The sequence below is a fragment of the Ceraceosorus guamensis genome (assembly GCF_003144195.1).
Source record: "Ceraceosorus guamensis strain MCA 4658 unplaced genomic scaffold IE81scaffold_52, whole genome shotgun sequence".
Lineage (NCBI taxonomy): Eukaryota > Fungi > Basidiomycota > Exobasidiomycetes > Ceraceosorales > Ceraceosoraceae > Ceraceosorus > Ceraceosorus guamensis.
This window is the reverse complement of record NW_020290047.1, coordinates 105,413-133,412: the sequence shown is the minus strand read 5'-3', so window position 1 is coordinate 133,412 and position 28,000 is coordinate 105,413. Positions and strand designations below refer to the sequence as shown.

General features: G+C 56.7%; 7 protein-coding genes across 7 annotated transcripts; 3 read left to right on the top strand and 4 right to left on the bottom strand.

Moving 5' to 3' along the window:
• Positions 1 to 22: 22 nt before the first annotated feature.
• IE81DRAFT_325080 (hypothetical protein) lies at positions 23 to 5,402 on the bottom strand. Its single transcript, XM_025514408.1, has 2 exons — positions 1,988 to 5,402; positions 23 to 1,915 (listed from the first exon to the last, which is right to left on the bottom strand). Exons 1-2 carry the CDS (start codon positions 4,955 to 4,957, stop codon positions 314 to 316), a joined length of 4,572 nt encoding a protein of 1,523 aa, XP_025368147.1. The 5' UTR covers positions 4,958 to 5,402; the 3' UTR covers positions 23 to 313.
• A 1,626-nt stretch (positions 5,403 to 7,028) lies between these two features.
• On the bottom strand, positions 7,029 to 10,302 carry IE81DRAFT_348772 (hypothetical protein; the record flags this gene model as incomplete). Its single annotated transcript, XM_025516296.1, has 4 exons — positions 7,029 to 8,741; positions 8,813 to 9,073; positions 9,144 to 9,835; positions 9,903 to 10,302. The coding sequence occupies 4 exons, from the start codon at positions 10,300 to 10,302 to the stop codon at positions 7,029 to 7,031; spliced, it is 3,066 nt and encodes a 1,021-aa protein (XP_025368146.1).
• Positions 10,303 to 12,895: 2,593 nt separating this feature from the next.
• IE81DRAFT_367878 (GPI2-domain-containing protein) lies at positions 12,896 to 14,384 on the top strand. Its single transcript, XM_025517110.1, has 2 exons — positions 12,896 to 13,413; positions 13,482 to 14,384. The coding sequence occupies exons 1-2, from the start codon at positions 13,257 to 13,259 to the stop codon at positions 14,366 to 14,368; spliced, it is 1,044 nt and encodes a 347-aa protein (XP_025368145.1). The 5' UTR covers positions 12,896 to 13,256; the 3' UTR covers positions 14,369 to 14,384.
• A 1,444-nt stretch (positions 14,385 to 15,828) lies between these two features.
• IE81DRAFT_292599 (glycoside hydrolase) lies at positions 15,829 to 17,179 on the top strand (the record flags this gene model as incomplete). Its single annotated transcript, XM_025511967.1, has 2 exons — positions 15,829 to 16,363; positions 16,443 to 17,179. Coding segments are annotated over 2 exons (1,272 nt in total), but the record flags the coding sequence as incomplete, so codon positions are not given.
• A 1,857-nt stretch (positions 17,180 to 19,036) lies between these two features.
• On the bottom strand, positions 19,037 to 20,195 carry IE81DRAFT_199119 (hypothetical protein). Its single transcript, XM_025510866.1, has one exon. The coding sequence runs from the start codon at positions 19,963 to 19,965 to the stop codon at positions 19,153 to 19,155; it is 813 nt and encodes a 270-aa protein (XP_025368143.1). The 5' UTR covers positions 19,966 to 20,195; the 3' UTR covers positions 19,037 to 19,152.
• A 663-nt stretch (positions 20,196 to 20,858) lies between these two features.
• IE81DRAFT_348768 (hypothetical protein) lies at positions 20,859 to 24,473 on the top strand (the record flags this gene model as incomplete). The annotated part of the gene is made up of 10 exons (XM_025516295.1): positions 20,859 to 21,365; positions 21,457 to 21,657; positions 21,734 to 21,867; positions 21,932 to 22,925; positions 22,998 to 23,184; positions 23,275 to 23,372; positions 23,440 to 23,552; positions 23,636 to 23,669; positions 23,744 to 23,960; positions 24,043 to 24,473. The coding sequence occupies 10 exons, from the start codon at positions 20,859 to 20,861 to the stop codon at positions 24,471 to 24,473; spliced, it is 2,916 nt and encodes a 971-aa protein (XP_025368142.1).
• A 21-nt stretch (positions 24,474 to 24,494) lies between these two features.
• Positions 24,495 to 27,420, bottom strand: IE81DRAFT_198989 (hypothetical protein). Its single transcript, XM_025510865.1, has 4 exons — positions 27,012 to 27,420; positions 26,844 to 26,933; positions 26,677 to 26,771; positions 24,495 to 26,605 (listed from the first exon to the last, which is right to left on the bottom strand). The coding sequence occupies exons 1-4, from the start codon at positions 27,182 to 27,184 to the stop codon at positions 24,516 to 24,518; spliced, it is 2,448 nt and encodes an 815-aa protein (XP_025368141.1). The 5' UTR covers positions 27,185 to 27,420; the 3' UTR covers positions 24,495 to 24,515.
• Positions 27,421 to 28,000: the final 580 nt, after the last annotated feature.

The following is a 28,000-nucleotide window of genomic DNA, read 5'->3' as shown; positions in this document are numbered from 1 at the left end:
GGTACGTGCAAACGGTAAGCGGCGTGCTTCAAGCATGCCATTCAACTGTGATCAACATCGAGCAAAGGAGAAGAATATCCGGAGAAGAAGAGACACTGCGGCCATGTGAGAGAGTAAGAGATCTGATCTGCGCAGTCGAGAGTTGAGACGGCAAACACAACATGACGAGACCGGGGATGCGAGGACTAAAGAGAGGCGCAAGATGAAAAGGGCGCATATCGCGCTAAGAACATTGACAGGTGATTGGAAGACGAAGTATTAAATGCCGCCTCGGAACGGAGAGGGTCTGATCGGTGTGGAGCGCAATAGGTGATCATCTCTTGCGTTGCGAAGAGACGCCATCGATATAAGCCTCGCTCATTGGTCGTGGCCTAAGGCGCGACGAGGTGCTGGTTGGTGCGGGCAGCTGCGACGTTGGCCTCACGGGTGTCCCTTGCAGAGTAGGCGACTCTTCGCGCACGGTCGGTGGGATGATGCGGCCTTGCTTCGAAAGCTGCGAAGGCTGACGACCTGCCCGGTCTGAAGCTACCATGTCGCGTGAAGTGTCTTTATCAGGAGCTCCATTCGCCATCGCGGCATTCTGTGCCTTGGAAAGGTGGTGTGCGCGGATCAGCTCGAGAGCGACCTGCGCCCACATTGGGTTCGGCGGAATTTCCTGAGAGATCATCCGTTCGAAGCATGCGAGCCACTGCTCCTTTTGTTCATCGGTGTCCGCAAAGAAGTTGATTCGCTCCCCATCCGCAAAGGTGATTCTAAAGGAACGCTCGACGTGATAGGCCTCGTCCGGTTCTTCGTCTTCCACTGCTGCGACGAAAGACTTGGCACGAGCCGACATGGAGATTGTAGATGGCGTGTGAGGGCCTGGGCTGCGAGAATGAGGGTCCCAACTTCCTTCCACCGCCACCGCCTTTGATAGATCGATCTTGACCGTGGGCTTCTTGGTGATTTCATTGTAGCCAATGAGATGCGCTCCCTGCGCCTTGACCGGCCGGCGTCGCCATGTCGTGCAATCGCCGCCAAGTTGCGTTAGCACACCCTCCATCCAAGCTGGGGAGTTGTGCCACGCAGCGTTCTGCATACCCTTGATGCATTCGCTGAGATTGTCGGGCAGCAATTCGCGAGGAACGCTGGGCATAGCAGGCAAGTAGAAGAGTTTGAGCCTCAGCAGACCTCTCTGAGGTCCTTGCGGACCTGCCAACACAGGCACTTCGACCACGTGGCAACGTCCAAGAGATTGCTCGGCCACACTCTCAAAGACAATGCTGGCGCGGCCCAATGTGCCATCCCTGGCAAGGTACGACAAGATGGGCTCGCGAGTTGGAGATGCCGGCGGCGCGACGACTGTGCTCTTGCCTCTGCGTGGGCTGTGGAAAGGGCTGCTTAGAAGGCCTTTAAAGCCCTTCGCCAGGCTAGGAGGCTTCTTGTCAGAGGTCGAGGGCGTTGGCGGCGCTGCAAGCGTCTCCGCCAAGTGCGGCGAGCTGCGCTCAATGACAAGTGTAAGGCTGAATTCCAGGTTCTTGTGCTTGATGAGCTCGAACTCCTGGCCAATTTTGCTGACAGTAGGTCCGGCGCCCGAACCAACAGGCGGCTTCAGCATCGCATCGCCGGTCTTGACGACGTGCAGCCCGTTGTCGAGAATGCAATGGAAGCGTGTGGGCTTGTGCGCAGGAGGAATAGGCAGTTGAGGAGCGGGCATAAAGCCGTCGATGAACACAAAGACCTTGCCAGTAGCCTTGCGAGGGTTCTCCGAGGCGCGGTATTCACGCATTTCCTTGGCGTATTCGTGCATATCTGAAGGTCTTCGAAGCCTGCGCCATGCTCTGCCAGTGCCCTTCTCAACCGAACTGTTGAGTAGACCTAGCTTATCGTCAGCCACGCCCGAAAAGGCGCCCCGATCGCTAACTTTGTACTTGTGCTGTGTGCGGTTGAGCATGTGTCAGTCACACAAAGCCGACAACTGCGGCATTTCCAACGAAGAACAGCTCACCTCCCCTTGCCGATAGATGCGGCTGATTTCGCGTTCGATGCCATTCCCAAATCCTACCTCCATGGCCTTTTGCACGCTCGCATCCAGGAGCCTTTGACTTGTGTACAAATCGCGCGCTACCTCTTCACGGCTCTCCGTCTCAGCGGCATCGTCATCGACGTCCTCCCCATCATCTACATCAGGGTTCATGGCACGAGACTTGCCTCCCATCAATGCAGAGCCTCCGTCCTCTGCCTCATTCAGAGCAAAAGGCTTGGGACGAGGAGCACTGACTTCAGCAAGGGCATCCCCTGTGCTCAAGCTTCTCCTCCCCCGACCTTTGCCGCCATTTTTCGATCGGCGTCGAGCGATGATAGCCTGTGCGTTCTGCATCGGGCTGACAGGCGGAGGAGGAGCGCCCAGTGTGGAAGGCGATAAGCGCCCATTGTCGCTCGAAGCGCTTGTCCCAGGTACGCCGAGCGCTGATCCCGGCCTGCATGCCAGTGGTGCATCTCCGCTCGGCGACTCAAGCTCCGGAGCCGCGCTGTCTTCGCGCTGAAACCATGTGCTTTCTGTTGCCGGCTTCTTGGGGCTGCATCCTGCGCTCTGAGGCTGCTGCGCCTGCTCAGCGGCGACTTCAGCACCTAAGCGCTCCAGCGGGCTCGCGGCTTCGAGCTCGAGGATTGGACTGCGGGCCGGTGGATTCGCAGCAGTCGGTGCCCAAGGAGCTGGGGCGGGGTGTTCGGCGGAGCTGATGCGCTGCGGCTCAACCGTCCTGCGACCACTGCTGATAATTTGACTCTTGGAAGTGGTCGTCTGGTTACCCGATGATGTATGTGACCCCGCAGAGTCTCTGCGGGCTTGTGCTTCCTGCTCAGCACGTTTTTCGCGTGCGACTCGCGAGAGAACGGCATCACGAGATATGTGCGGTCGTCCTCTGCCCGACGGGGTTCGGAGAGGTTCCGAACCTCGCTGTGCTTCCGCGCGAGCAGATGTAGCCTCTTCTGTCTGCTCTGACGCATCTTCTGGTGGCAAGCTCTTGTGATTCATCAACAAAGGACTCCAATCGGGCAAAGTCGGCAGATCTCCGAGGGAGAGCTGATCGGCTTTCGTGCTGGAGTGTTTTTCTGAGGGCGGGAGCGTAGGCAAGGGCTTTGACAGGCCAGCTGCTGAGCCGATCGACGGCGTTGGCTCTGTTTCAGCCGCCCTCGTCTTGTCGTCGCGCTCTCTCTCAGAGACATGATGAATAGACGCTTGATAGCTCTGAGCTGAGCTCATACCCTCAATGATGTTGCTTGCAAGCGTGCGTGGAGTGACGAAAGGGTCCAGCAACGCGCCATCTTGAGTAACGTGCGCTTGGTCATCGGTCCGCACCGGCAAGGAGAGACCAGTCGCTGGGAGAGCAGCATCGGCGGTCGGCATCAGAGATTCGCCCGCAGGAGCAGAGCTGGCTGCGACCTTCGAGCGACGCCTGCGCGGTGGCGAGTCTTGCAGGCTCTCTGAGGCCCCCTTTGCTCCAGCAGGGCTGTTGAGGATAGACGCTGAGAGCAGCTCGTCCACCATACTGTCAACCCTCCGCATACCGCTCAGATCAGCAAAACTTGCATCTCGATCGAAGCTGTCATCCCCATCGTCGCCCGCGGCTGCAAAGCGCTTTCGGAATGAGCGATCTGGGATAGCAAGGCTTTGACCGCGTCTTGGGCTCGGCGGGTCATCAATGGAGGAGACTTCTCGACTGTCATCTGAAGAAGTGCCACTGTACAGGTCTTGCATGGGTTCGTCATCCATGGTGCCGCGGTCATCTTCGGAGCTGTGTGGAGGGATGGGGCTCGCGTTGACCACCTGCAGGGCCGTCTTTTGGGCAGCGCGATGATCGGCCGCATCATTTTCGCCTCGCCAGAATCTCTCTTCCTCTGAAGAGCCTTCAGAACGGTCGGAGGACGCCATGCTGAGTCCGCTCCCCTCGCTTCGCATCGATTCTCGGTCGAACGAGCTTTCCCGATCAAATTCTTGCACGTCGAGAACTTCGTCGAACGTGACTGTCTTGCGGCGCTCTTGCTCGCGCTCGCGCCGAGATGAAGGGCTGGACTCGGGGGTTGGGAGGTGGCGAGGCCCATGCAAGCGGTTGGACACTAGACTTCCGCGAGAAGGAGACGTGTTCAATTGTCCGCCTGGCACGTAGGCGGGTGGAATGCTGCCATTACCGCGTGGAGTAGCCTCAGCTGCTGATCTCCGTGTGGGCGAAGACTCAGAAGAAGGAGGTGGCCGCTTCGCTTGAGGCGTCCTTTCGGGCGTGCCGAAGACATCGTTCGGCACAGGTCGCTCTTCCGTAGGAGTGTGTGGCTCTGGATCTTGTGATCCTCGCAGAACAGAGGCAGACGCGGAAGCCCCTTGTCGGGCAGCTGCGCTTCTCGCCCAGGCATTTTTGGGCAGGTCCAGTGGTCGCGTGGGGCTAGTGACACCGCCATTTGCGACATTTCGGAACGGCGAGTTGCTTACACAGCTGCTGCGAGAAAGCTCAGCAAAGCCTTGACTTTTTCTGGCTGGCTGTGCGGAAGGTGAAAGAGAAGTGTGGGATGAAGGCGAGTGATTCTCGATGTTTGAAGGCTGTCGGGCGTGCCTCGTGTTGGCAAGGCGTTCCACACTCGCTCTTCGTGGAGGATCTGCAGCGGCTGGTGAGCGGGTGCCGGCGCCTCTCCTGTTCGGACTGTCGGGACCTGAAGAGGGCGAGGCGTGCTGACCGCCTTGCGGTGATGCGTTCTTGAAGATGCTGTTGGAAACGAGCCCGTGCGAGCGCAGCGCAGCAAATGTGCCAGCTCCGACTGTCCTCGATGGCGAGCCCTCGCTGTCGCTTTGTCCGGTCAGCTGAGGATCCAATGCCGGACGACGTGGTGTTCGATGAGGTGAGCCCCATCCGCTTGACGAGGCGCCCAGGATGGCGGAGGTGGTGACCTCTGGCGAAGGCATTGCAACTTCGATGTTCGAGGTCATGACGATGATGCCCTTTGGAGAGGCTACGAGGACTGAAGGACGACGGCTGCCTAGTTGACTGACGCGTCAGAGCCTGTGCTGGCGATGTTGGGAGACTAGACAGGAGCGAAATCGCCTGGCTCAGGCAGAGTGGTGGCAGTTCGTATCCGAAGCGTGCCTTGCAAGACTTTCTCCGAACGGCAGCGAGGACCGGCGTGACGGGCTGAGGTCTGCTCGAAGTGCACCGCGAATGGAGCGACGTGGCCTAAATTTGATATGATTTGGATAGCAAGGTGGGACAAAGGGTGTGGTACGATGTTAGGATGTTGGGAGACATGTGCCCGACGCAACTTCGGAAAGAGGAAAGTCTACGCTGGCTGTTCGAGCCGCCAGCTTCTTTCTTTGCTACAAATCGGAATTGGGCGGCAGGCAGGCGGGCAGGCGGGCAGGCGGGCAGGCGGGCAGGCGGGCAGGAGATTTGGAGTGATGAGGCGACTGACCAGGTGGCTATGCAGCTGCTAAAGAGAAAGTCCCGACGCGTAGTCTGTCTGAAGGTTGCCGCGAGCAGCAACAGCCAGCGAATTGGGCGGAAACGCTGGGCTGCTGCATCTGCTAGCTGCTGAGCAGCGCCTCACCTCCGACCCGCCGCCGTGCAGGAGAACAACATCGCGACACAACAACACCTGTCACGCTGAATCGCGCGCGCTCGGAGACGCGCGCCCGCAGACATTATTATTATTATTATAGTGCGGTCATTTGATTTGCGACTTTCGTAGCGTTGAGAGACATTCGCTCTGATTCGTGATTCGAAATCCACCCGCTAATTGTTGTGACATTCGTGATTTTTAAAGGGTGATGTCACCCTGCGAATTCACTTCACGCACATCAGCAGGATATGGAGACGTGCGCAACCTGATCCCCATGCAAGTGAGTACACACAGCAGCCAGCGCAGGAACGCCTGAAAGCGATCGAAAGAGGCAGCGCAGCAGCAGCAGCGCATACCAACGCCCGCGGCACGCAGCTTCTCCGCGATGTAGATGTTGAGTCGGAACTTCGCGCGCGCGCGTCATCATCATCAGCATCACGACTTGATTGCGTGAGTGTCGTTGAAAGTTGTTCGGGCACCTCATGCGCCAAGCGCAGACCCTTTGCGTCAATCCTGCCAAACATTCCACTGAATTGCTGAGTCGATCTGTCACTCACGACTGTGCACAGCGAACACAATGATCTAGGTCCGCTGGCATTTTGCAGTCCGATGCTGCTCAGCATGCAGCAATGAGAGGGAACGCGCGCGCACTGCAGGCAATCGTCAATCGTCCACACATCTCGTGTAGCAGCTAGGAGCTGACGCTTTCCTTCGCGCGTTATCGCTGTGAGTCTCATGTGCCTTCTCGGAGGTTGTTGAAGGGTCTCTCAACGCGCTTCTAAGACTTTATTGCTTGGCAGCGGTATCATCACACGCCAAGGAAGAGTTTTGAGTGTCTCATTGTCGGACAGGCTGAACCCGTCGGTTGATTATTGCCGAAACGCACTCGTGAGTCGTGACTGCAGACGCTGGCTGACTCACGATCATCGCTCCATCGGTTTTGATCACGAAGCCGACGTTGGTGCGTGCATGAACAGAACGAGAACAAGAAAAGCCACGTCGCGTCGTGCGCCAAACGCGTCGTGGTCACGTGTCTCACGCTCTGCCGATTCAAGAATGAGGTGCGCGTTGAATCTCGAGTCTGTTGTGTGAGCGAAGAGACCCGCTGATGACTTGATGAGAGTCTTGACTAAAACAACAATCACTCTCGCTCTTGGATCGGAGTCTGATCACTCGCCTATGCTGCGACCAAGTCCCACACACTAGGCTCACAAGCCAAGTTGACGGAGCATCACGTGCAATTAATGAGGTAGGTGTAGATGCCGCAGGAGAAAGGGCCTACAGATGATATCATTCTTCGTGACGTGACGAGAAGAGGGGAACTAGGGCACAGGTGTCGGCTCGAAAACTAACGTAGCATGTACAAAGGGCAAGATAGGAGCGCAGTGAGATCAGGATTGTAGAAGAACAGCATTAAAAAACCTCAGTTTCGAGAGAGCAAGCCCCTAATCGAGAGGCGACAGCAGCGAGTTGAGCGCCTTGAGACCCTTTGCCACGCCATAGCTTGCAGACGCCATGGTGCGTTTGGTCGCCTTGTCGAATACGGGCTTGGACTGCATTTCAGAGAGCTTCTCACAGTCGCTTAGAAGGGCAGCCAGGATCCTTTCGCCTTCCGCAGCGCGAGGGCCAGTGGGCAAATTGTCTTTAGAGATAGCCACGATGGACGACACGATAGTGGTGATCTGCTCCAAATTCTCGCTCAGCTGTACTCCAGTAGCGCCTTCTCTGATGGCCGATAGCAAGGACTGGATGGCGTGCACAATACTCTCGGTCTGCACTTCGATGTAGTTGCGAAGCTCAGCCCAATTCTCTTCGGAATCGTCGAGCGGACCAGACGGGGGTGTCTGAGCCTGTGTCGAGCCTGAAGGCGATCTGCCAAGCGCAGCAGGACTAGGAGGCGCGCTAGTGTTGGCGGCAGAAGACGGTCGAGTGCTGCTCGCGTATGACTTTTGCCGCATTTCTTGTGTGATGGGGGGAACAGCCGGTATGTTGGCGGAAGCCCCTGCATTGCTAGAGTTGGAGGAAGAGCTGGCCGTCCGCTGCCGACTACCTTGCCAGGATCCTTCGCCTTGAGAGTTCTTTCTCCCAATGTCCGGGCGATAGCCTACGGGCGAGTAGCGGCCCATCACAGGTCCTGAGCGCGTCCTCGGAGACGGAGCATTGGCCGCACTTGGCTGCAGACGATCGTCAAGGCTAGGCCTCGCTCGGAAATCCGGAATCGGGGCCCCAGTGGTTGGCGAAAACGGCGCCTCTCGGCTGTTGGATTGTGCTAGCGCATTTATGTGCAATGGCCTTAGACCGTTGGGGAGCGAGCCCTGAGCGAAAGTAGCTTCGAGCTCCTCTGTCTCTGCTTGACTGGCTTTTCGGACCTTGAGTAGCTTGGCCAGATCCACGATGGTGGTAGAGACGTGGCTGGCAGCGGCGTCCAACAGACTCACGGGCGACATGCCTTGGCTGGACGCATGGTTTCGGCACGCGGTCATGAGATTGTTGAGCGTGCTGCTGGCTTTGCTCTTCAGCAGCCCAAGCTGTTCGCGCTCGTCTGGTGCAAGCTCTCCACCGCTTGCAGCTTCCCATCTGACCACGTCGTCAGTGACCAAAGTTGACGCTAGCACCACCGTCTTCATGCTCAGGAGGACATTGCCTGGCGTCTTTGATCGTGCAGCCGAGAGTAGCTCATCGATGGAGCTTTGGAAGGCGGTCAAGTTGACGTCTGCGATAGCGCCTCCTTCAGTCGACGGCATTACTTCGTCCGCCTTGGGTGGTTGTACGAAAAGTTGCGAGGTAGCCTTGAGTGCGCGCAGTTCCGTCTTCGCCGTCTCATACTTGCGCTTGTACGATTGCATCTGGTTGTTGAGGTCGCGAACTACCACAAGATCGGACTCTTTTTCTGCCATCATCTCGTCGTTGCGAGAGGACAGCTGGCGGATTTCGTCCAACAACGATGTGACCTCACTGCGAAGCTCATTGACAAGATCTTCTTGGTGTGCATAGTCTCTCTGGAGCTCATCAAGCTGCTCCGACAGCTCTGCCGCATTCCCAGTCCCGCTAGCGACGCGCTGCCGTTCATGCTCGTGTTGCAAGTCTTCATGCTCTCGCTGCAGGTCGTCTAGCGCCTTGAGTGTCTGCTCTAGCTGGGTGTGCTTCTCTTCGTGCAACTGGGTTGGGGAGGTAATGCGTGCAGAGGTAAGCACGACCGGCCCGCATCCTGGCCAAGCATGCGACTCACGTCTTTGTGTTGGCGATGCTGCTCTTCCAGCGTGCGATGACGCTCGCGCAGGCCATCCAGCTCTTTCTCGAGATTCTTAGCCTTGTCTCTGTGCTCGTTCGCCTCTAAAAGCTTACCCCGTGCGCTGGAAGCTGTTGACTCGACTTCTTCCTTGAGTTCAGCATTCTCAGTTTCCAAAGCGCCGAGCCGCTGATTCAGGGTCGCTATCCTGAATTCATAGTCTGAGCGTAGCTTTTCTATGCCAAACGTGGCAGAGGATTGCTGATGGGTGCAAGAGCGACGGTGAGCCAGGCATAGGGTGAGATGTGCGATACATGCCGCGGGTGCTCACCAGGTTCGGGCTTGCGACACTCTCCGTGGCTCGGCTGCCAGCATAGCCATTGAGAAATCCTGTGCCGACGCTGGACGCCTGTGAATACATTGTGCTGCGGTTATCAGGCGCGCCATTTAGATCCCTGTTGGAAGCGAGTGAGTCTCGAGAGTGATCGGTATAGCTAGAAGAGTGACCCTTCTTGGGACGAGGACCAGTATCGCCACTCGTCTCATCATCTGGCGGTCGCCCGCCACCTCCTGGGGAGTATGGCAGCGGAATATCCTCTGAGACGAGTGTGCTCTTTGCTGGAATGATCACGTCCGCCGTGGAAGGTTGAGCACTGATTGGTGGCGCTCGACTGCGCTCGGCAGCCACAGCTTCGGCGTCGACGCGCGCCTTCTCCTCCCTTTCGCGCTCAGCTGCATCCGGTCTGAACTCGTCCCTCAGCTCTGGAAAGCGCCTTTCGAGCTCGAAAAAGACGTCGGACGACAGGTCTTTGAAGCGTGTCTTTGGCAACGTCGACAGCTTTTGTCTGGCCTGGTTGCGTTTCGGATGAAACTCATCGCGCACCGCGAGGTGTGGCATGTCGTTGCCACTCCTGTCTAATCGGCGCATAAGCTCATCGTAAACATCAGTGCTGAGCTCTGTAAATTGCTGTTTGCTGAGACGCGTCAGCTTCTCGCGGGCATTGCTCCGGGGGCCGTTTTGACCTGAGAAACATGGAACGAGGCAAGCTCAGAATTGCGATGGGACCGTTTTGTGAAGCGAGCTGCTCACCTTTGGCAAGATGACTCCTCAAGAACGTGAGCAGTTCTTGATAGTGTATGCGCCCAACGCGCTTGATCTCTTCGGTGTCTGGTCTTGGACGACGCATTCTATGTGCGTCGCTGGCAGTAGCGGAATTCCCAGGCTCGCTCGCCATCGAATTAGAGGTAGCAGTGAAGCCCCCATTGAAGCGCATGGCGCTGTTGGGTGGGGAGAGCATACTTCCGTCACTTCCTGCGCCAGATGATGCACCGCCCAAACTTCCATTCCTGCCCATCATGCCCGCGCTGGCAAGGCCGTTTCTCGAACCACTCTGGAAGCCATTACCCATGGGAGGGCCGTTCGTCATCGGCATAGTATTGGGGGAGGGCGGCGAGAAAGGGCCCCCGCCGTTCCTCGCGGGGTACGCCATGACCGCTGCGGGCATTTAGAGACTCCACGGCGTCAGAAGCGCAGCCGTCGCGCGTTCTCAGCAATGGTGAGTGTGGTCTGGTGATGGATCGAAAACTCGGTGTTGATGATCTTGGTGCGCAAGTGAGCTAGACCGCGTGCGGGGTCGATTGGCTCGTGCCAACTTAGCGGAACGCCGTCCCTCGGGAGACTCAGTGTGAGCGCCCCTTCCGGGCTTGTCCTCAGATCGTCAGGAGCAGCGAGGCTAAGGAATCGTCGCTGCTTTGGGTGTCGATTTAAATTCGTATCGCTGTACTGGATGGACTGATGACTGCGATTGTGGAAGATTTGTGATCGCGAGTCGAGATCAAGACTGACTTGGCTAGGTCGTACCTCGGGGACGTGCAGATTACAAGCGTCGCTCTTGATGCTGATGGGTGTGGGAATGAGTGAGAGGGGCAGAGTTCGGGTGAAAGAGTCGCGAACAATTCAGGGGTTGCGACTAATGAAGGCACTCCTAGGCGCAGGACCGCCGTGCCAGCATTTGTGGTGGTGATTTCCGCGATTCCTTGTTGTTTATGCGATAGAGGCGTGGTCATCAGAGTCAACAGTCCATATGGTTGACATGGACCTGCGCCAACCGCTGGCGACTTCATCAGGAGAGAAGGTCAATCTGAATGGCGGCCGCCGCCGCTGCCGCGCGCGCGCGCGACGGCCAGCTTGATGATGAGTTGCTGCTGCTGCTGCCAATCTGCCCGCTCTGCATGGGCTTCAACGACTGATAGGATGCCCCGCGCGCGTGTGTACAGCCAGCAGAGCTGCTGCTGAGGCTGCTGATGCATGATAGTTTCCACTTACACTGTGCGCGGCCTTGTATACATATATTATAGAGAGAGCGGAAGACCCCTGCAGCTACGATGCTTGCCGGCAGAAGATGCCCCATGCGGTGCTTTCTTTGGCATCTCGCGACTTTGCGCCAAGACAAGACAGCGGAGAGAGACATAGTGCCTCGCTCCTGCCTGCCGGTATGGCAGCTCGATGTGAGACGTCGAGATCGCGCACTGGCGCGCACGCGGTGAAAGTATCATGAAACTAATTGAACGCGCTCGGCGGCTGCCTGAGTGCCTCAAACGGGATGAGCCAGGTGAATGCCGCATCCACGACGAGCAACAGCAGCGCGCGGTGCAGTGAGTAAAGGAGTGACGAGAGCAGCAGCGCTGCTGCGCCCCGCTCCTATGATTGCCAGGACAAACGACCCTCGTCAATCTTTAATTTTTTGAAGATCTCACCGATGCTGCTGCTGCATGGCCTGCCTGGCCTGTCACAACTAGATTCCCACCTCTTCTCGGCCACACGGCAGCGGTGGCCAACCCTTCGACGTCGACAGCAATGACTAGGCCACAAAGATGCGATGTCACATTTTTAAGTGCTATGTCCGGGCAAGTCCTTCGTTGTCCGCTGACCTTTGCAGCCGCTTTCATAGCTCAGAAATCGTGATGAAGTCTGGTGGACGTGACGCTCATCATGACCACCACGAACAACTACGAATTGAGCTTGCGCGACGAGGCGCGTAAGTTGTCTCAGCTAGCATGCACCTGCACCTGCCAGCATTCGCGATTTGTTTCAACGCCGCTCGAGAGGCGCGTAAGCCAAGATATGCGCAAGTAACTCATCTCAACGTTCAGCACCGGTCATCAGGTGTGCCTGACCGGTCAAAAAGTCGGACGCACCGATGCGCGCGCGGCGGGGCGGCAGGCTCGCACGTCGTGCGCGGAGCTGTAGGGTGATTTGTGATTGCGGGCACAAGCTAGACACATGACCGGCGGGAATCAGATCACTCAATCACGCGTCGTGGATGCGAATCGTGAGCCTTTTGCATGCTATACGAGAGCAGTTCACGCAGTGTTGAAGTCCTTCATTCTTGCGACAACTAAAGATGCTTTTGTTGGGCGCGTGCGCGCGCGCGCTACCGCGGTACGAAGGGTCGCGAGTCGGGCCCATCGTGAATGATGGCATGGCACGTTTTGGAGTGCTGCAGACTCAACTGGAAGCTAGGCTGCGCGGCATTTGATTGAGGTTCTAAGCAGACACACTTGACTCAAGGCTCCGCAAAATCAGCAAAAATCATGATCCGCATCCACGTCGATCACATTTGTGATTGCCAATCAAATCAAGACAATCCAATTTGCGATTTGCAGGCAGCGCGCTCGAGCAGCATGCCTGCTGAGGCTTTGGATGTTCGCGATGCGAATGATCCAGCAAAAGGCTTGTCTTCTCCACCCGCGCACATTACGTGTATCTCGTTGGATTTCAGGAATCATGTCTGATGGATAGTCTGCTCTCATATTTCGTATCAAAGGTCTGTGTGAGAGGCTCCCTGCGAATCGTCTACTTCAGGAGCCTTCAACGAGGCTCATCTAGCGAGCTCTGCAACTGCAAAGAAGACTCATCAAAAGCGAGGCTTCAAGAGGAGACTTTCACTGCTGCACCGGTACTCAACACGCGCGACGATTCATGACACGTGACTCGAGACAGGTGCAGTGTAGCGCGCAGCTTCTCTAAATTTCGCTACACAGCAGATGGAGCCGTCAGATCTTGTTTGAATTCTGAATGAAAAGAGTCACAAATTGAAGACCGGTGAATCTGGACAAGCCCAGGAGGCTTCGAAACACGCCATGCAGCAGGTGTCAGGTACTCACACCCACGACTCTTTTTCTCACGTAACCCATACGACAGGACTGGTGCTGGCAAGTTCTGAGATGCGAAGATGGCTCGAGTTTGACTCAAGCCTGCCTCTGAGTCACCGCTGCATGCCCGCGGCACCACATAAGACAGCCAGGCCAGCGCACGACCATAGCAGAGGGTGATCTTGTCGCTGCAGCCATTTCTATTGCAAAGACCTGCGTCAGCAGTGGCGAGTCAAGCTAGCTTTTCACGAGGTCGTGGTGCCGGACGCTACCACAAACGATTCTTGGAATGTCGAATATTGCGAATGCATCCATCACACAAACCGCAAGCCGGAACGATGTGGGGAGCGTGGAGGTCGACCAATGGGAGAAGGTGCTTTGGAAGACACAGCCCTTTCCCGACTCTTACGTGCCATCCAGCTTTCTGTCGGGCTTGCGACGGCAAAGTGAGTGTGGGGCTTTGTAAAGCGCGCACAGGCCCCTGACAGGTGCTCATACCGTGCATCTCTTTCAGCTCCGCAGCACATCAAATTACGGTCTCTCGTGGTGGACGCCCTACCGATCACTCAGCAGCTGGCAACGATTCTGATTTTCGTAGGCTTGTATGCGCATCTGCTACTCGGTAACATCGGTCCATTGCTTCTATCGGGCACAGCTCTTTTCGTCATGCTCGCGAGCCCAGCGCAAAATCGCTTGATGCGACGGCCACCTCATTCAGCATCACACAGTCCATCAAATCCCGACGCAGAGCCTTCACCAACGTTGCACGCGCAAGTGACTTCTCCACCTGCAAGTATCAAGGGCAGCGGTGCTCGGGGAGTAGCTCGAGTGGTCTTGGCTCTCCTTTTGCTATCGCTTTCCCCCATTCTTCGCTCTCTCAGCGAGAGCACCTCAAGCGACAGCATCTGGGCCCTCTCAGCGACGCTCTTCTTCGGACATTTTGCCTTGGCTCCATACGCTTCAGGCAGCGCTCATGGAATTTTGGACGCTTCGAGTCACAGCTCGCAGGTCGCTCCAGTACGCTACGCTGTTAGCGTGAACGCAGCCATCGCTGCGAGCGTCGTTCTTTCTTCTCGCCTCGTCCGTCCCTCTTCTGTATTCTCATTGTTGCTGCTGTCCTGTGTGCTGTTCTCTCCTTCCACAAACACGCCTTTTCCGGCAGCAGACCAGGTCGCGCAGCGCTCACGCGTCTCTAGAGCTGTATGTCTGTGCGCAGCATCCATAGCCATCCTCGCCCCATTGAGCTACACAGCTGGTATTGCCTGTGCACTTGTTCTCGGCGGAGTGGCCATTCTCGCCCCAATGGCGCTTGGCATAGCTCATCGATCGGGCTGGCGAAAGCCTCTGCATGGGCCGTGGGACCCGGCCATTCCTATCATACGGACGCGAGCGATACAATAGCATGAATCTGACGACACTTGGCTGAAACCTCTCGCATCATTCCACGGTCTCTTTTCAAATAGCCCTGCCCGCAACGTCACGCCAGAAACAGCGGCTCGCTCCAAGATTGCATCATGAATTGAAATGGGCCAACCCGCTGTCTCTATCAGTAGACGGGAGGTACAGTCACAGGCGCTGCCTGCGTGATACTCCCAGTACCCGCGTTACAATATAGGCGTGTCCGCAACCACAATGGCCTGACATTCAAGTAGGTGCGGTGACAAGAAGCGGCACGATTCTAGGCCCGCCCGGCACGATCATCTTCGATGCTAGCGTGATGGCCAGTCCAGCACACTCACCCTCCTGGGAAGGGTTGGAAGGCACAGATGCGGTTGCCTTGCTTCTCTCGCCGGCGTGAGTGTGGGGAGCTGTGCTGGATCGCTCACTGCTCGTGAAGTCAGAGTGTACGCGTCGTGAGTGTGGTATAAGACCCTATCTGGCTTGTCGATCCTTGACGCCATCTTTTCGGCTGATGAAGCGCCGGCCTAGAGCAGAGGCGTGTCCCAAAGCGGTCCCGGCTGCTGCCTGAGGCCGGGGTTGTAGCTGCAGGTCCTTCCCGATGCGCGACGTGCAGGTTCGAGGTCCGGCCATGTCGGGACTGCAAGCCACACAGCACGCACCTCGTGCTGGAGGCTGCCTCACCTCCGCTGGACGACCCACTGGGCTAGCTCTCGACGCTCAGATTTCGAGTGTGAGACAAGGGGCGACATGCTTGAGCTCCGATCGTGAGAAGAATCCAAGCGTGCAGGCACGACGTCTCCTGGATAATCGGAGTTCAGCTCGAAGCCACTTCCGGCCTCGCTGCGCGACCTACACCGCTCTCTGCATGCGAGGCCGCGTCAACTTTTCGTGTAGGTCCAGCTGCCCTGGTGTCGAGGTGCGCCGCGAACGTGGGTTCAGCACTCGTGACTGTGGCACAAGTTTCTCTTCGAGACCGCTCCAGGCAAGACTTGCGCCTCGCTTGAGTCCCGATGCCGAATCGGAGTCGATCATTCCAGACCTCTTCTGTCCTTGATGATGCAGCCTGTAGCGTGTCGCCCGTCTCTTCGCCTCTATAGGCACTGCACCTGGAACACCTTCGCAGAGGAAGCCTGAACATCCAAGGAGATGAGCATCTTCAGCAGAATCGTAGGAGACCCGCTCAAAAATGCTCCGGGACCGCAAGCATCCTTCGCTGCATCGGTGAGCACGCTTCCCGACGCCACGCCGATGCGGCCAAGTCTTTCTTTTCTGGTCAGACACAGGATTGATTGACAGCTCAAAGCGAGCTCAGGAGGTCTATAAATATGGCATCTCTCAGCGCACCCCGGAGCGCGAATCATCCAACAAAGCCTTGATCGGAACCTCGTCAACTACCTCCTTGCCCCCCAATCGCTGCAACTTGACCGGTCTCGCAACGCATCAACCTTTCCTTCTTCGGCATGCGTTTCCTGTCCCTGCTGACGGTCGCTCTCGCGGCGATCTTGTTGGCGCGCGTGGACGCGGCACCAGCAGTGGGCTCATCACAATCGTCTCACCTTGCCCCCCGAGCTGCAAACTCTGGCTTCGGCACTGGCCGCAAGATCCGCGGAGTCAACTTGGGCAATTGGTTGGTTTTGGAAGCATGGATGCAGCCAGAGCTTTTCGCGCCCTACTCTGCTCAAGGTGCCATAGACACTTGGACCTTGATGAAGATTATCAACGACCCTGCGAGCTCCGCCTCACTTCTACAAGGTCACTACGACTCTTGGATCACAGAAGATGACTTCAGACAGATTAAGGCGGCTGGTCTCAACACGATCCGTTTGCCAGTCCCCCACTACATGTTCGGAGATGCCGCAGGGGTAGCGCTCAAAACTACTAGTGGCGAGCCCTACATCGGTTCTGGGCTCGAAATTCCCTACGTAGACAAGGCTTTGCGGTGGGCCAAGCAGTACGGCCTTGACGTCACATTTGACATGCACACAGCTCCCTACAGTGAGTGACGGGAGTAGAACGCTGCCAGATCGTCTCCTTTGTTGCCTTGTCTGACGAGCAAGTTCAACATTTGCCGCAGGTCAAAATGGCTTCGACAACAGCGGCAGACAAGGACCAGTTGGTTTCAGAACTGAAGGAGGTAATCCTGCTGATAACGTCAACCGTCTGATTTTTGCTCTCACCGAGTCCGTCAAGAGATGGGTCAACGATCCATCCTACGGAGGTGTCATCAAGTCGATCGGTGTCCTCAACGAACCTCAGATGTGGAACGGCAACCTCACCAGAACATGGATGGTCTCTCAAGTACACAAGCCTGCGTACAAAGCTATCATGGGCAACATCACCTCAAATGCCCCCATCATTCCTTCCATCACCTTTCACGATGGCTTTGACCAGCCGCTGAGCGACTGGGACAGCTCATACACTACAGCACAAGGTTACACCGCAGGTACCACCTCTCTCGACACACATCGATATCAAGCTTGGGCCCCTCAAGTAGACTACACGTGGGACCAACATATCAGCTACACCTGCGGTCTTTCATCCGAGCTCAGCAATGCCAATCGAGTACGGCCTACATTCGTGGGAGAGTTCAGCCTTGCTACACGGTGCACCAACTGTAGCTATGCAACGATGAGCGACAACATCAATGCTCAAAACAATGCGACGCAGAATCTCTTCATGCGGAGGTTCTGGGAGGCACAGCAAGTCACGTACGAGAAATCTGCAGGATGGATCATGTGGTCTTGGAAGACGGCTAGCAGAGGCGAATGGTCTTACAAAGACGCGATGGCGCAAGGCTGGATTCCCTCGAACCTTGACGACTATGCCTTTGCACGCGACTCGAATGGATGCCCTACCAACAACCTGCGCAAAGCAGTCACCTTTGCTACCACATCATACCCACAAACCAACTCTACAGGCAATTCTACCATCACAAACACCGCTACGATCACCGGTACCAACACCGCCGCTTTGCCCAGCACCACTACAAGTACCACTACCTTTGTTGTCACACCCACCACCACGACCACTCAGGCGCCACCTGCGCCGACAACGACGACCGCAGCGCCGCCAGCATCTACACCAACGACTGCCGTCACCGCACCCAACGGATACAGAATCAGCTGGACTATTCAAGGCAAGCGTTCTTCGTACGCAACCTCTACCGGCTTCATCTCTCGCGGTACGCTGGGTCAGACCTGGCTCGGTGGGTCACAAGCCAACACGTGTGCCGCGAATTGCGAGAGGACCAAAGGTTGCGCTATGGCCGAATTGATTCGTTTCAATGGCGGTAAAGAAGGAGCAGCAGTGTGCGCTCTGTACAAGACTTATCAGCAGCAGAGCACGGTCACTTATACCACTGGACCAAACGGATCCGGGGCAGTGGTCACCAGCTATGCTATCCGACGAAACGCCGGCGCCGTCAAAAAGCGGCAAAACCTTTGGGACGAGATCATCGGTCAGGTCGTCGACGCACTGATTCCGCTCATTCCTTCCACGGGCAAGCGCATCGACCAGAACGCATATCCTTTCCTGAAGAAGACCACTTTCAACTTTGGACCGTACTCGCACTGAGCGGGTTCTGGCCCGTCGAGCGTGCTTGATCTTCACACCACTGCTTTATATATTGCTCTTCGCATTCCCTCACCCTCGGTGGTTGATTCCCCGCCAAATCAAGCCGCATTTGACCTGCCCTATAGAAGTCTCCTCCCTTCAATGTCACCCTAGTCACCGTTGTTCTTTTGACCAGCAATAGCAATGCGCTCGTGCCCATCTGCGATGTTCGGTGGATGAGCCGCTTCTGCCAAGCAAGTGCACAGTGCCCGCGCAAGGCACAGCGTCTGGAGGTGTCCCCGACATGGACGGGCGGACTGCTTGTAGACGCACAGACCTGACCTGCTGATCTGGTGGCGGATGTACGCTCTTCCCGATCTAAGTCTTTGATGATTCTATGTTCTCAGCAAGGGTCCATCGGCGGACGACAGGCTTTACGCGGGATTGCAAGCCTTCGGCATGCGAGTACCTTGCCAGCAGCAGAAGCGCTCACTAAGAAGTCCGCGTCGTGCATTGAGGAAGGCTTGTAGCTTGTATCGAGGCGATCAGCTGCCACGGCTCTGTCATTGACTATGAGGGAGCTTGTTGGCACACACCAATCGCTCAGCCAAGCATCTCGTCCAAGAACTCCTGGTGGGACTCGAGAGCGGTCGTCTTCGCTGTGGAAGTCTGAGGTTTCCTCGCATCGCCCTTGCCTTGACTTGCATGGCCAGTATTCTTGATGCCCATGTTTTGAAGGGCTTCTTGAAGCGCTGCCTCGCCCTTTACACGACGCTGTTCCGCCTCTTGGGCTCGACGTTTCTCCCGTTCGAGAGCAGTCAAGGTCACCTCCGAGGTGGGGCCTCGGGATGCCGCTCCGTCCATGGACAGCAGCCCGGCAGAGGACGCTAGCGGCGAAGGCGGTCGGGCTGGAGACCGAGAGGTTGCTGACAATGATCTGAGTGGGGAAGATATGCCGAGCAGGGCATCTAGATCATCTGTATTGGTCGATGTCTGCATAGCAAGAGCTGGGCCATTGAGTCGCTTGCCTTCTGGTTGCTGTGAATGCGCAAGAGAAGCGCGTACTTCGCCGCCTTTGGCAGCGGACGATGCGGAAGTTCTCGTCGCTGCAGCTTCCCTTCGCTCCCCTACTTTGTGCCCCCTGAAGCGCTCTTTCAGAGCTGGCGGAAGGAGCAGGATAGCCACGCCGTCAGCCACCGTTGATGAAGAGATAGAGATGTGCGGCAGTCAACTCAAAAGGACTCACACGTGACAGCCTCGGCCTTTTCCCTCTCCTTTAGCATTTCCTCCTCTTCCTTCCTTCTTCTCTCTCTTTCTTCCGCTGGCATCTCAGTGTCCACACCAGATGCCCTATCTTTCCTGAAGCTCTCGTCTGCCCGCTTCATGGCGCTCCGTGTGCGGGCATCCCTCGTCTGTTGCCTCGCATGGAGATACGCCAATGATTGATCGGTGTCTTTTTGCACGTCGACATCCTCAGAATCCTGACCTGTGACGTTGCCATCTGCGCGCCTATCGCCTGCAGCGAACCCTTGGACTGGCGCATCTTCACCGAGAGCAGACACTCGAGCAAGCAGATTGGAGATGTCCACTTCTGGTTCTTCTGAGTCGGACGCTTCCTCTGTCGCACTCGCTTCGAGACCTGTGGATTGGTGCGAAGGGATGCCTCCCGTAGTCTGCTCACCATCCGCCGTTTGATGGGCGGCAGTCTTCGTGACATGCTCAGCGTTATGCGATGTGTGACGCAATCCATTCTTCAGCGATGGAAAGGCCGGATTGAGCTCCACTTCTTGCTCGTCGTCCAGCTCCTCCTCTTCACCCCCACCACTTCCACCATCCTCTTCGCCCTCATCAAACCTACTCCACCGCACGTTTTCACCATCGCCGCCGCCGCGGCCTCTCCCTCCCCTCCCTCTGCTCCCTGTACCTCCCCTTGCTGCTCCTCGACCTCCGCGGCCCCGGCTGGATTCTGCACCTTCCGAAGAACCTGAACGGGTGGCCACGTACCTTCGAGACGCTCTTGCTTTGTACTTGTTCTGCAGCACCATTCTGCTGCGCCCTACCGATCCAGCGTATGGGCCCAAAGAGAGGAGTGTTGTGGAAGCTTGAAGCGCCTCGAGGTGTGATTTGACGCGCAATGCTTTCCTATGCGGAGCGATGCCTTCAAGATCTGTAGTATTCTGATTTCAAATTTCACAATTTAGCGCAACCTCATGGTTCCAAGGCTTGAAATCAAAGATTTGATGTGGTGAAATTTCCCTGGGATTTCTATCGAGAATTACCAATTAACAATGGTGAATCGACGTTAAACTTGTGAACTTTGAATCAAGAACATCTTGAATCTAACTTTGCCTTCCACTCAAGACTCAGACTCACCAGTCGCCGCGTGACTTCGCCAGTCACGAGTCGTGCATTGAGGTGACGCGCTCAACACCAACGACGCGTTTGGCGCGTGGTTCAATCGCAATCTGAATGTGAATGATTCACAATTTTGAATCCGCAACCCCGCAGCTTGCGAGACCGCGCGAGGCAATCTTGAATCGTGAGCTCTTCAGAGAATCTTGGGTTCTGCGCTCGACAGTCACTAGACATCTGCGTCTGTACACACCAGGGAATGCTGATCTCCAAATTCTGGTCCCTTCGCTCTTCTTGGTAGAGATGACACTTTGACTTGAGACGAAGTGCAGCAGCAAATCTGAATGACAATCACGAACGGGATCCCTCGTCTCAAAGCCATGCGCAGGCATGCCGAATCGAGCGCACGTGCTCTCCCTTTGTGGGGCGTTAGGGTCTCGATCCGTCACGCAGCGATGGATATGACACAAAAGGCATGCATTACATTGGTGTCAAGTCAGTCGTCGCTCTCCCCTCGCCACACCCCTCCCAACATCCAGCGTCGGCAAATTCGAGTCGGGGCTCTGGAAAAACGACGCGAACAGGGATGCCTCGCTTGATTAACCCGGTAGGCTGGACGCTTTGGCCGGACACATCATCCGCAGGAGCTTCCGGCCCCTCTCTCGAGGATCCCAAGTCCCAGGTCTGGCCGATTCTTTCCCTTCGCAACGGCTCGGGCCACGCCTTCCACATTCACGCGATCTCCGACCAGCTAGTGCGCGTGATTCACACGCTACCTGAAAAGTTTGGAGGTCGGACTTACTTGGGCGGTCAAGCTGGACGTGCAGGCCGGGGGCGAGACGGAGTTGCTTGGGAGCGAGCACTGGGACAGGGCTGGTCGGTGAAGCACGATGAGAGCCGCAAAAGGGCGACGTTGACTAGTGCTGCCGTGTTGGGTGGACTGGCTGGCATTCGCATACACGTCGACTACAGTCACGCCATCCTCCTGAGCTGGATGTGGGTCGACGCAGGCGCAGAGAATGGTTTTGTCTTCCTGAAGGACTTTAAGCACGCATACAGGTACGACGAGAAATCAGGTCGAGCATTCCACTACGTCAGTCCCTTAGCTCGGGCTTCGAAGCACGCGGTTCGTATGAGACGACGCCACGGTCCCTCTGACTCCCACGCAACCCGCCTCTGCGCAGGTCTGCCGCGAGTCGTACATGCCACTTTGTGAGGAGGCGCAAAGCGCAAACACCAATCATCCTGCTCATCCTGCCCAAAACGAATTCGTCTATGGGCTTGGAGAGACTAAAGGGCCGATGATGAAGGCCGGCAAGCGGTACATCATCGAGGGCCGGGATAGTCTGGCCGCAGATCCAGAGGAGACGGATCCTCTGTACAAGGTGCGCTGCTTGTAGAGAGGCGAGCTGGCGTCGCTTCCCGCACTGACTCCCAACGCCGCACCCCGATCCCGCGCAGTTATGTCCTTTCTACTCAGTATACAACGCGGAGACGCGCTTCTGGTACGGGCTCTATTACAACACTCTGTCTCCATCAATCTTCGACCTTGGTGGAGAGCACGACTTTAGCACTGGCAATTTCAGATCTTTCTGGTGAGTGCCTGAAGCAACTATCTGGCATTGTATGGCGGTGGCTAACGGATCCTTAACATCACAGCGCGGAGCAAAGTCCTTTGGATTACTACGTCCTCCTCGGCAGCCATGAGCTATCCGGCAATGTCAGGCCAAGGCCAAGCCTGCCTGGCATAGTCTCGCAGCTTGCTCACCTCGTGACACCGCATCATTCCGGTGCGCTCGGCGACACGTCCAATGGTCGTTGGCAAGCGAGTCCTCATCTTCCCCCTCTTTCACAATTCGGCTACCTGGCGAGCAGTCTGACCTTGTCAGAGCGGTCTGACGCACAGGCTGCAGTAATAGACTACGTCGCCCAAACCAGAGCGCGCGGCTTCCCGATTGACGGTATGCATCTCAGCTCGGGTTACTGCCAAGATGCCGTCTCTGGTGACCGGAATTATTTCACGTGGGATCGCAGCAAGTATCCGGATCCAGAGGCCATGGGCAAGGAGCTGGAGCGAGGGCAGTCCTGCCAATTGATCATCAACGTCAAGCCTTGGTTACTTGAGTCGCATCCTTGGTATGACGAGGCTGCCAGAGAGGGTGCTTTCGTTCGCGCCGCTCCGGACGCTAGACCTCTAGAAGGCGGCTCTGCGCCGACAGATGCAGATCGATGTGGGGCGTATCACACCCATCCAGCTAGGACGCTGCATTGGAGTGTGAACATGGGTGACACGGGCAAAGGGTCGTACTTTGACTTTTCCAGCGTGCGAGGCTGTCAGAGCTGGCAGCGAATGATGCAGCGCGGTGTGCTCGACAATAATATCACTGGTCTCTGGATCGACAACAATGAATTCTCGACCCTAGTCGATGATGATGAAGAGCTTGCCGGACAGGTCGCCGCATGGTCCTCGCCCTTCGAAGGCGCTTGCGATGTACCCAGTGCAACCGGTCTGCACTCAGAAGCAGATGCCATGCTCAAGGTGGAGGTGCAGCAGAGAATGGGAGGGAGTACGGGAGACCACTTCACGGTGGGAACGTTTGGCCGTGGTGTGCTAACGATGGGCATGGCGCGCGCAACGGCAGAGCATCTCCTTGTGGGTGGACAGCCTGGTCCAGAAGCGACAGTGCTCTGCTGCTGATACTTGCCTTCTTGTGGTCCAAAACAGCGCGCGAGGCCGCACGCGCGACCGGTGGTAGTGACGCGAAGCTTCGTGCCAGGCATGCAAACCTTCGCGCACGGAAGTTGGTCTGGCGACAATTCCACTACCTGGAAATCGCTCAAATGGAGCACGAAGATGACGTTGAGCACCGGCATCAGCTTTGGCCCTGGCCTCTATGGGCACGATATTGGCGGTGGGTCACCCACATCTTGATGAAGATGCAACAGCTTTGCTCATGCACTGACCTCAGATTGGCAACATTGACCACGTTGATCAATCGCAGGGTTTGCTGGTGCCCACAGCCCGAGCCCCGAACTTTTGGTCCGTTGGTGCCAGCAGGCACTGTGGCATACGCGCTTCACTGTGCATTCGTGGAAAAAGGTCCGTTGCTTCTCGCACCCGGACCAGTGCCAGCGCAGTGCCTGAACCTCTTTGCCAATCGATGCAGATCTCCACGACGCTTTGGATGTATGATCACGTCCCAGACGTCGGTCGCATCTTACGTGAGGTAATCAACTTCCGATATCAGCTCATTCCGACACTATACTCTCTATATGTCACGTAAGTGTGTTGCGGTGATCCATCAAACGTGATGTCTTGGCGCCGGCAGGCTCAATTGAAGTCTTGATGAAACATCTCTGCAGCGATTACCACCGACGTGGTTGGCCAGTCCTCAAGGTAAGTTGCGTCTTCTGCGCTTGCCATGATCTTCGCTGCTCATCCTCTGTTGCCACATCCTGGTGGCATTTTAGCCTCTCTTGTGGCATCACTCGTACGACCGAATCACGTTGACTCAGGATGAGCAATTCCTGCTGGGGTCGCATCTGCTGATTGCGCCAAACACAACGCAAGGAGCAACAAGCGTGGACTTTCACCTGCCAGGCGGCCAAATCGAGCCAATCTGGTGGTGCAATTTCCACACGGGGGTGTGGACGCGCCTCCCAGTTGGAGGCGCTGATGTCACGGAAGGTGAGTGTCGCCAAGTTCGAACAACGACCCGTCGAGCGCTCATCGGCTGCTTCTTGGGCGTCCATCTGTACGGTTGTATCAGATGCGGCCCTCGACCGCTGTCCGGCGTTGATGAGAGCCGGAGGCATCCTCGTCCTTGCCTCCGAGGTCGGACAGGATGCACTTTCAACCAGTCGGTCGGGCAGAATCGTATCAATTTACCCAGCGCCCATCGAAGCTGCGACAAGTTGCAGCGGATCTTTTGTCGTCATTGAAGATGACGGGTGCTCAAACGCAGCGACTACCAGCGGCGAGTGGACAGAGTACGAGGTATTCTTCCAAAGCATTGCCGGTTCCCAAACCGTGCAATGCGGCTTCAAGCTCCTTCATGGTGGCTTTGCAGGACACTGGGATCTCACTTTTAAATTGCCACGGAGCGACACGCGCAGGCTGATGCCCTTAGGAGATAGTGCTCAAGTAGCAGAAGTCACCGACGACGGCCTGCAGATCAGGGTGACAGTGGCAAAGCCTTGACCTCGTAGGCACGCATGACTGACATTTAATCGGATGCAATTTTCAGATCAGAGATGTCCTTTCGGTTGGCGCTCTGCTGTTGCCACGAGAAGTGTTGGTGCTTGACGACGAGCGCACAGGACGGCGCGGTGTGGTTGGAGCAGCAGTTGGATGCGCCATCCAGTGGCGGACAGAGCGCCTGCTGGAGGTAGATCTTCGCAGCGATTCGCGCGCATCTCTTGGACGACTCATGCTCCTCGTCCTCTCCACGTCGTCGTAGGCGCTTCGTATAGAGGAGCGTCTGGAAAGACCTGGTCTTGCGACGTAGCTGCCGGGCTCTGGCGCGATGGGATCGTCCTGCTCTTCGTCCAGTCTTAGCAACTCAGCTTCAGGAGGCAAGTGTCTCCATGCGATGGATTGAGCAACAATGATGGCGTCAAAGATCAAAGTGCCGCCCGAGCCGAGCAAAAACGGGAGCGATTCAATCAAGTAGGCTTTTGCACCTCGTCCAGTTGCTAGCGGCGAGACCAAGATACTGATAGAGTAGAGCGTGTTGCCCAGCGCTGCAGCTACGAACAGCAGCATCGATAGCCCCTCCACACTCTGGCGGACAAAGTTGGTCCATATCTGAGGGATGCGCGATGTCATGTAAAGAAAGCAGCAGATCCATGCAAAGAGTCTTCCGACAATCCGGTCCCATTCTTCACGTGATGGTGGCGTTTCGAGATCGCCTTCACGTTCTGCTTGGACATCTGCTGGGGCGAGCAAAGGATCCGTCAGCCTTGGGACGATGGTCAGCAGATGCTGGCTTGGATACACGGGGAATTCCCCCCGATTCACAAATTTGAGGGCATAGGCGGACCCCACGGTGTTCGGAGCGAAAGGACCGAGTGCTGCTGACGGCCTTGTCTCCATCGTGCGTGCTTGTCGCATAGTGCTGAGATCTCCTGCAGCAGCCTCCCGCAAGCTAAAGAGGGCCGTGCCGCCTGTTGATGGGCCCACGCCCCAAAGAGCCCCAAGGCCTAGCAGAGCAGCGCCCAGCCCGCGACTCGCTCGTCTCCGACGCGACGGCGAGATAGAAGAGGAGCGACTAGCCTCTCTGTGGCCATCCTCGAGCGATGGAGCGACAGAAGGATGCCTCGATTCGAAGTAAGAAGAGCTCTCCTGTTCGACTGCCGAGCCTGCTGCTCCAAGATCGCCAATCGCACCGCCTCTGACCAGAATGGCGCTGTTGCCTCCGGGAGACTTGCCAAGTAGCGCCGCATCTTGTTTGGGTGTGCTGATACGCTCGGCCGTCCGGATCATTCCTCTTCCACGTCGAGGCTCGGCATCTGGACTTTCAGAGTCGGAAACCGCAGTCGGTTCCCCATCTTCCATCGCAGTGACGCTTTCATCAACTGTCGATATGCGCGAAAGCAGCTTCGCACTTGTTGGGATGGACCGTGCTCGCGCTTGCTCCCTGAACCGCGCAAAGGAAGCTGCAGGTCGAGTCTTGTGTGCTGCATCGCTTGAGCCCCATATGCGCTGAAGACTGCCACCGCTGGCAGTAGATGCTTCGCTCTGTAAGCTGTCTGCCATAGCGCCATAGTCGTGAAGCTCTGCCTGTGTTTCTGGCCCAACGCTTTGCTCTCGCGTAGGACTAAGGAGGTGAGGAGCCCACCTTGTAGAGCCCGCTCTTTGGCGACCTAGCGTTGAAGGTTGCTGCCTGGAGCCAGAGCTAGCCCTTCCCTCCGCTTGTTGCGAGCTGAGCTGGGCAGCTCTACGTGCTGCAGCCACGTATTGCTGTGCGTGAGCCAAGCGAAGATTTGCATACTCCTCGACGGTGTGTCCAGCTGCGCTGACTTGACCAGCATCCGTCTCGACCGACTGTATGCTCGAGGACCGCGGCAGTCGCCAGCTGCCTGATCGCGCCATGAAACCGGGACTCGAGCTATCGCTTCGCCTTTTAGGCAGCCGGCCAGAAGACGAGTCAGTCAGCGTGGGGACGCTCGCCGACATGTCTCTACTACTCCATCGCGGAATGCCAGCGCGCCTGACGAGGGGGGAGCCAGGCAGGGAACGTAGATCTCGCGCTGTGAAGGTCGACGCAGTACTGGCATAGCGTGCTCGACTCGGCGCGGCAGGCATAGCTTTCTCATTCCGTCTCGAGTAGTCTTTCGTTACGAAAGAACAGCGAGATTCAGTAAAGCGCGTTCCCATTTATGACTCAGGTAGCAGATCTCACATACGAATTGGATGCCTATGATCGCATCCACAACGCAGAAATACACTGCGATGGCGACCTGAAAAGCGAGTTGGTTGGTGAGTAGACACCCGATTCTGTGGAGCCGGTGAGTGAAGGCAGGGATGTCAGCCACGTCGACATGATTGTGCAGCATACACAGCGCTTACAGATTCGTGATATCGCCTCCCATCCATTGCAGCAAGAAAGTAGGGCTGAGCCCGTCTACCGAAGACCTGGCGTAGTTCTCGTAGATCTGGCTGCAAGCGACAAGGGCAAGTGTCAGACTCAATGCGACTTTTCGAGCTCGGGTAACGAGGCGACGTTTGCGTACTCACGGACTTTGCGCAAAGAGCCACACGAAGAAGCTGGCTTTCCCAGCCGCGTCACTGACCGCTTGCCGGTCCCACGCATGCCACCATCGATGAGCATAGCACAGCACGGCGTGCAAACCTTCGATGAGAATGCCAGCGTGGCTTTCGCTCGGTGCCGATTCACCTCGCCAGCTCATCAATGCCAATTGTATTCTGTATGGGCGCCTCAGGGTCTCGACTAGGGCTGATGTGTGCTCGCGAGGTATCCGTCACGCGAGAGGCGCGCGTAGTAGGGCTGCTCGTGATGTCGCCAGGCGAGACCGGATATCATCATCGGAGCACGTCTTGACGCAAGTTCGAGCATGTGGAGTGGACAATCTTTGCCTCCCTCGTCCCAGCAGCGTGGCGGTGGGGTGCAGGGCTTGGGCATGTGAGAATCATAATCATGAGAGAGGGCGCCTCTCACGCTGCACGAAACCCCGCCGTTCAGCGACACCAAGGCGGGAAGGAGCGCGCCGTGTGCTGGACGGTACGGCGCGCGCGACACGGTCACGCGACCGACCGCGAGCCGATCCGCTCATCTCCCTCACGTGGTGCCCTTTCCGTGGCACGTGCTGGTGCGCCGAAGCGCGGTCTCATCACCCACGGTAGTCGCGATATTTAGGATTACGGTAGAGTCAAGAGACACGTAGAAGAGAGTCCACGGCGTGCTGCACCGTTGGTAGCTGCTGACTAGCTGGTAATAAAATCGAGAATGCCGCAGTGTGCTCGGAATGAAACTTGAGCTCATAGCAGGCATTTTCAGCGGCGAAGAGCCTATTGTGTTGATGGAAAGAGGTGTCAATTATTCCAGTGTGCCAACAATCATCAGGGTCATTTCGCGATATCAAATCTACACCTTACCTGAAGCGCCTCTCGGGAACTGCATGTGTACGGTCCACATTGATCATACATCACTCCAGAGTATATATGATCAAGCTGTACTCAAAATGCCTCCAACATTCGGCATCTTC

Coding starts and splice junctions, on each gene's coding strand:
- IE81DRAFT_325080 (XM_025514408.1), bottom strand. CDS start 4,957: ATGACCTCGAACATCGAAGTTGCAATGCCTTCGCCAGAGGTCACCACC. Junction 1,916..1,987: donor GCATCTATCGGCAAGGGGAG/GTGAGCTGTTCT, acceptor AACCGCACACAG/CACAAGTACAAAGTTAGCGA.
- IE81DRAFT_367878 (XM_025517110.1), top strand. CDS start 13,257: ATGTCGAATATTGCGAATGCATCCATCACACAAACCGCAAGCCGGAAC. Junction 13,414..13,481: donor GTCGGGCTTGCGACGGCAAA/GTGAGTGTGGGG, acceptor CATCTCTTTCAG/CTCCGCAGCACATCAAATTA.
- IE81DRAFT_199119 (XM_025510866.1), bottom strand. CDS start 19,965: ATGGTGCTGCAGAACAAGTACAAAGCAAGAGCGTCTCGAAGGTACGTG.
- IE81DRAFT_198989 (XM_025510865.1), bottom strand. CDS start 27,184: ATGAGCTGGCGAGGTGAATCGGCACCGAGCGAAAGCCACGCTGGCATT. Junction 26,772..26,843: donor GGAGGCGATATCACGAATCT/GTAAGCGCTGTG, acceptor CCGGCTCCACAG/AATCGGGTGTCTACTCACCA. Junction 26,606..26,676: donor CATAGGCATCCAATTCGTAT/GTGAGATCTGCT, acceptor TCGTAACGAAAG/ACTACTCGAGACGGAATGAG.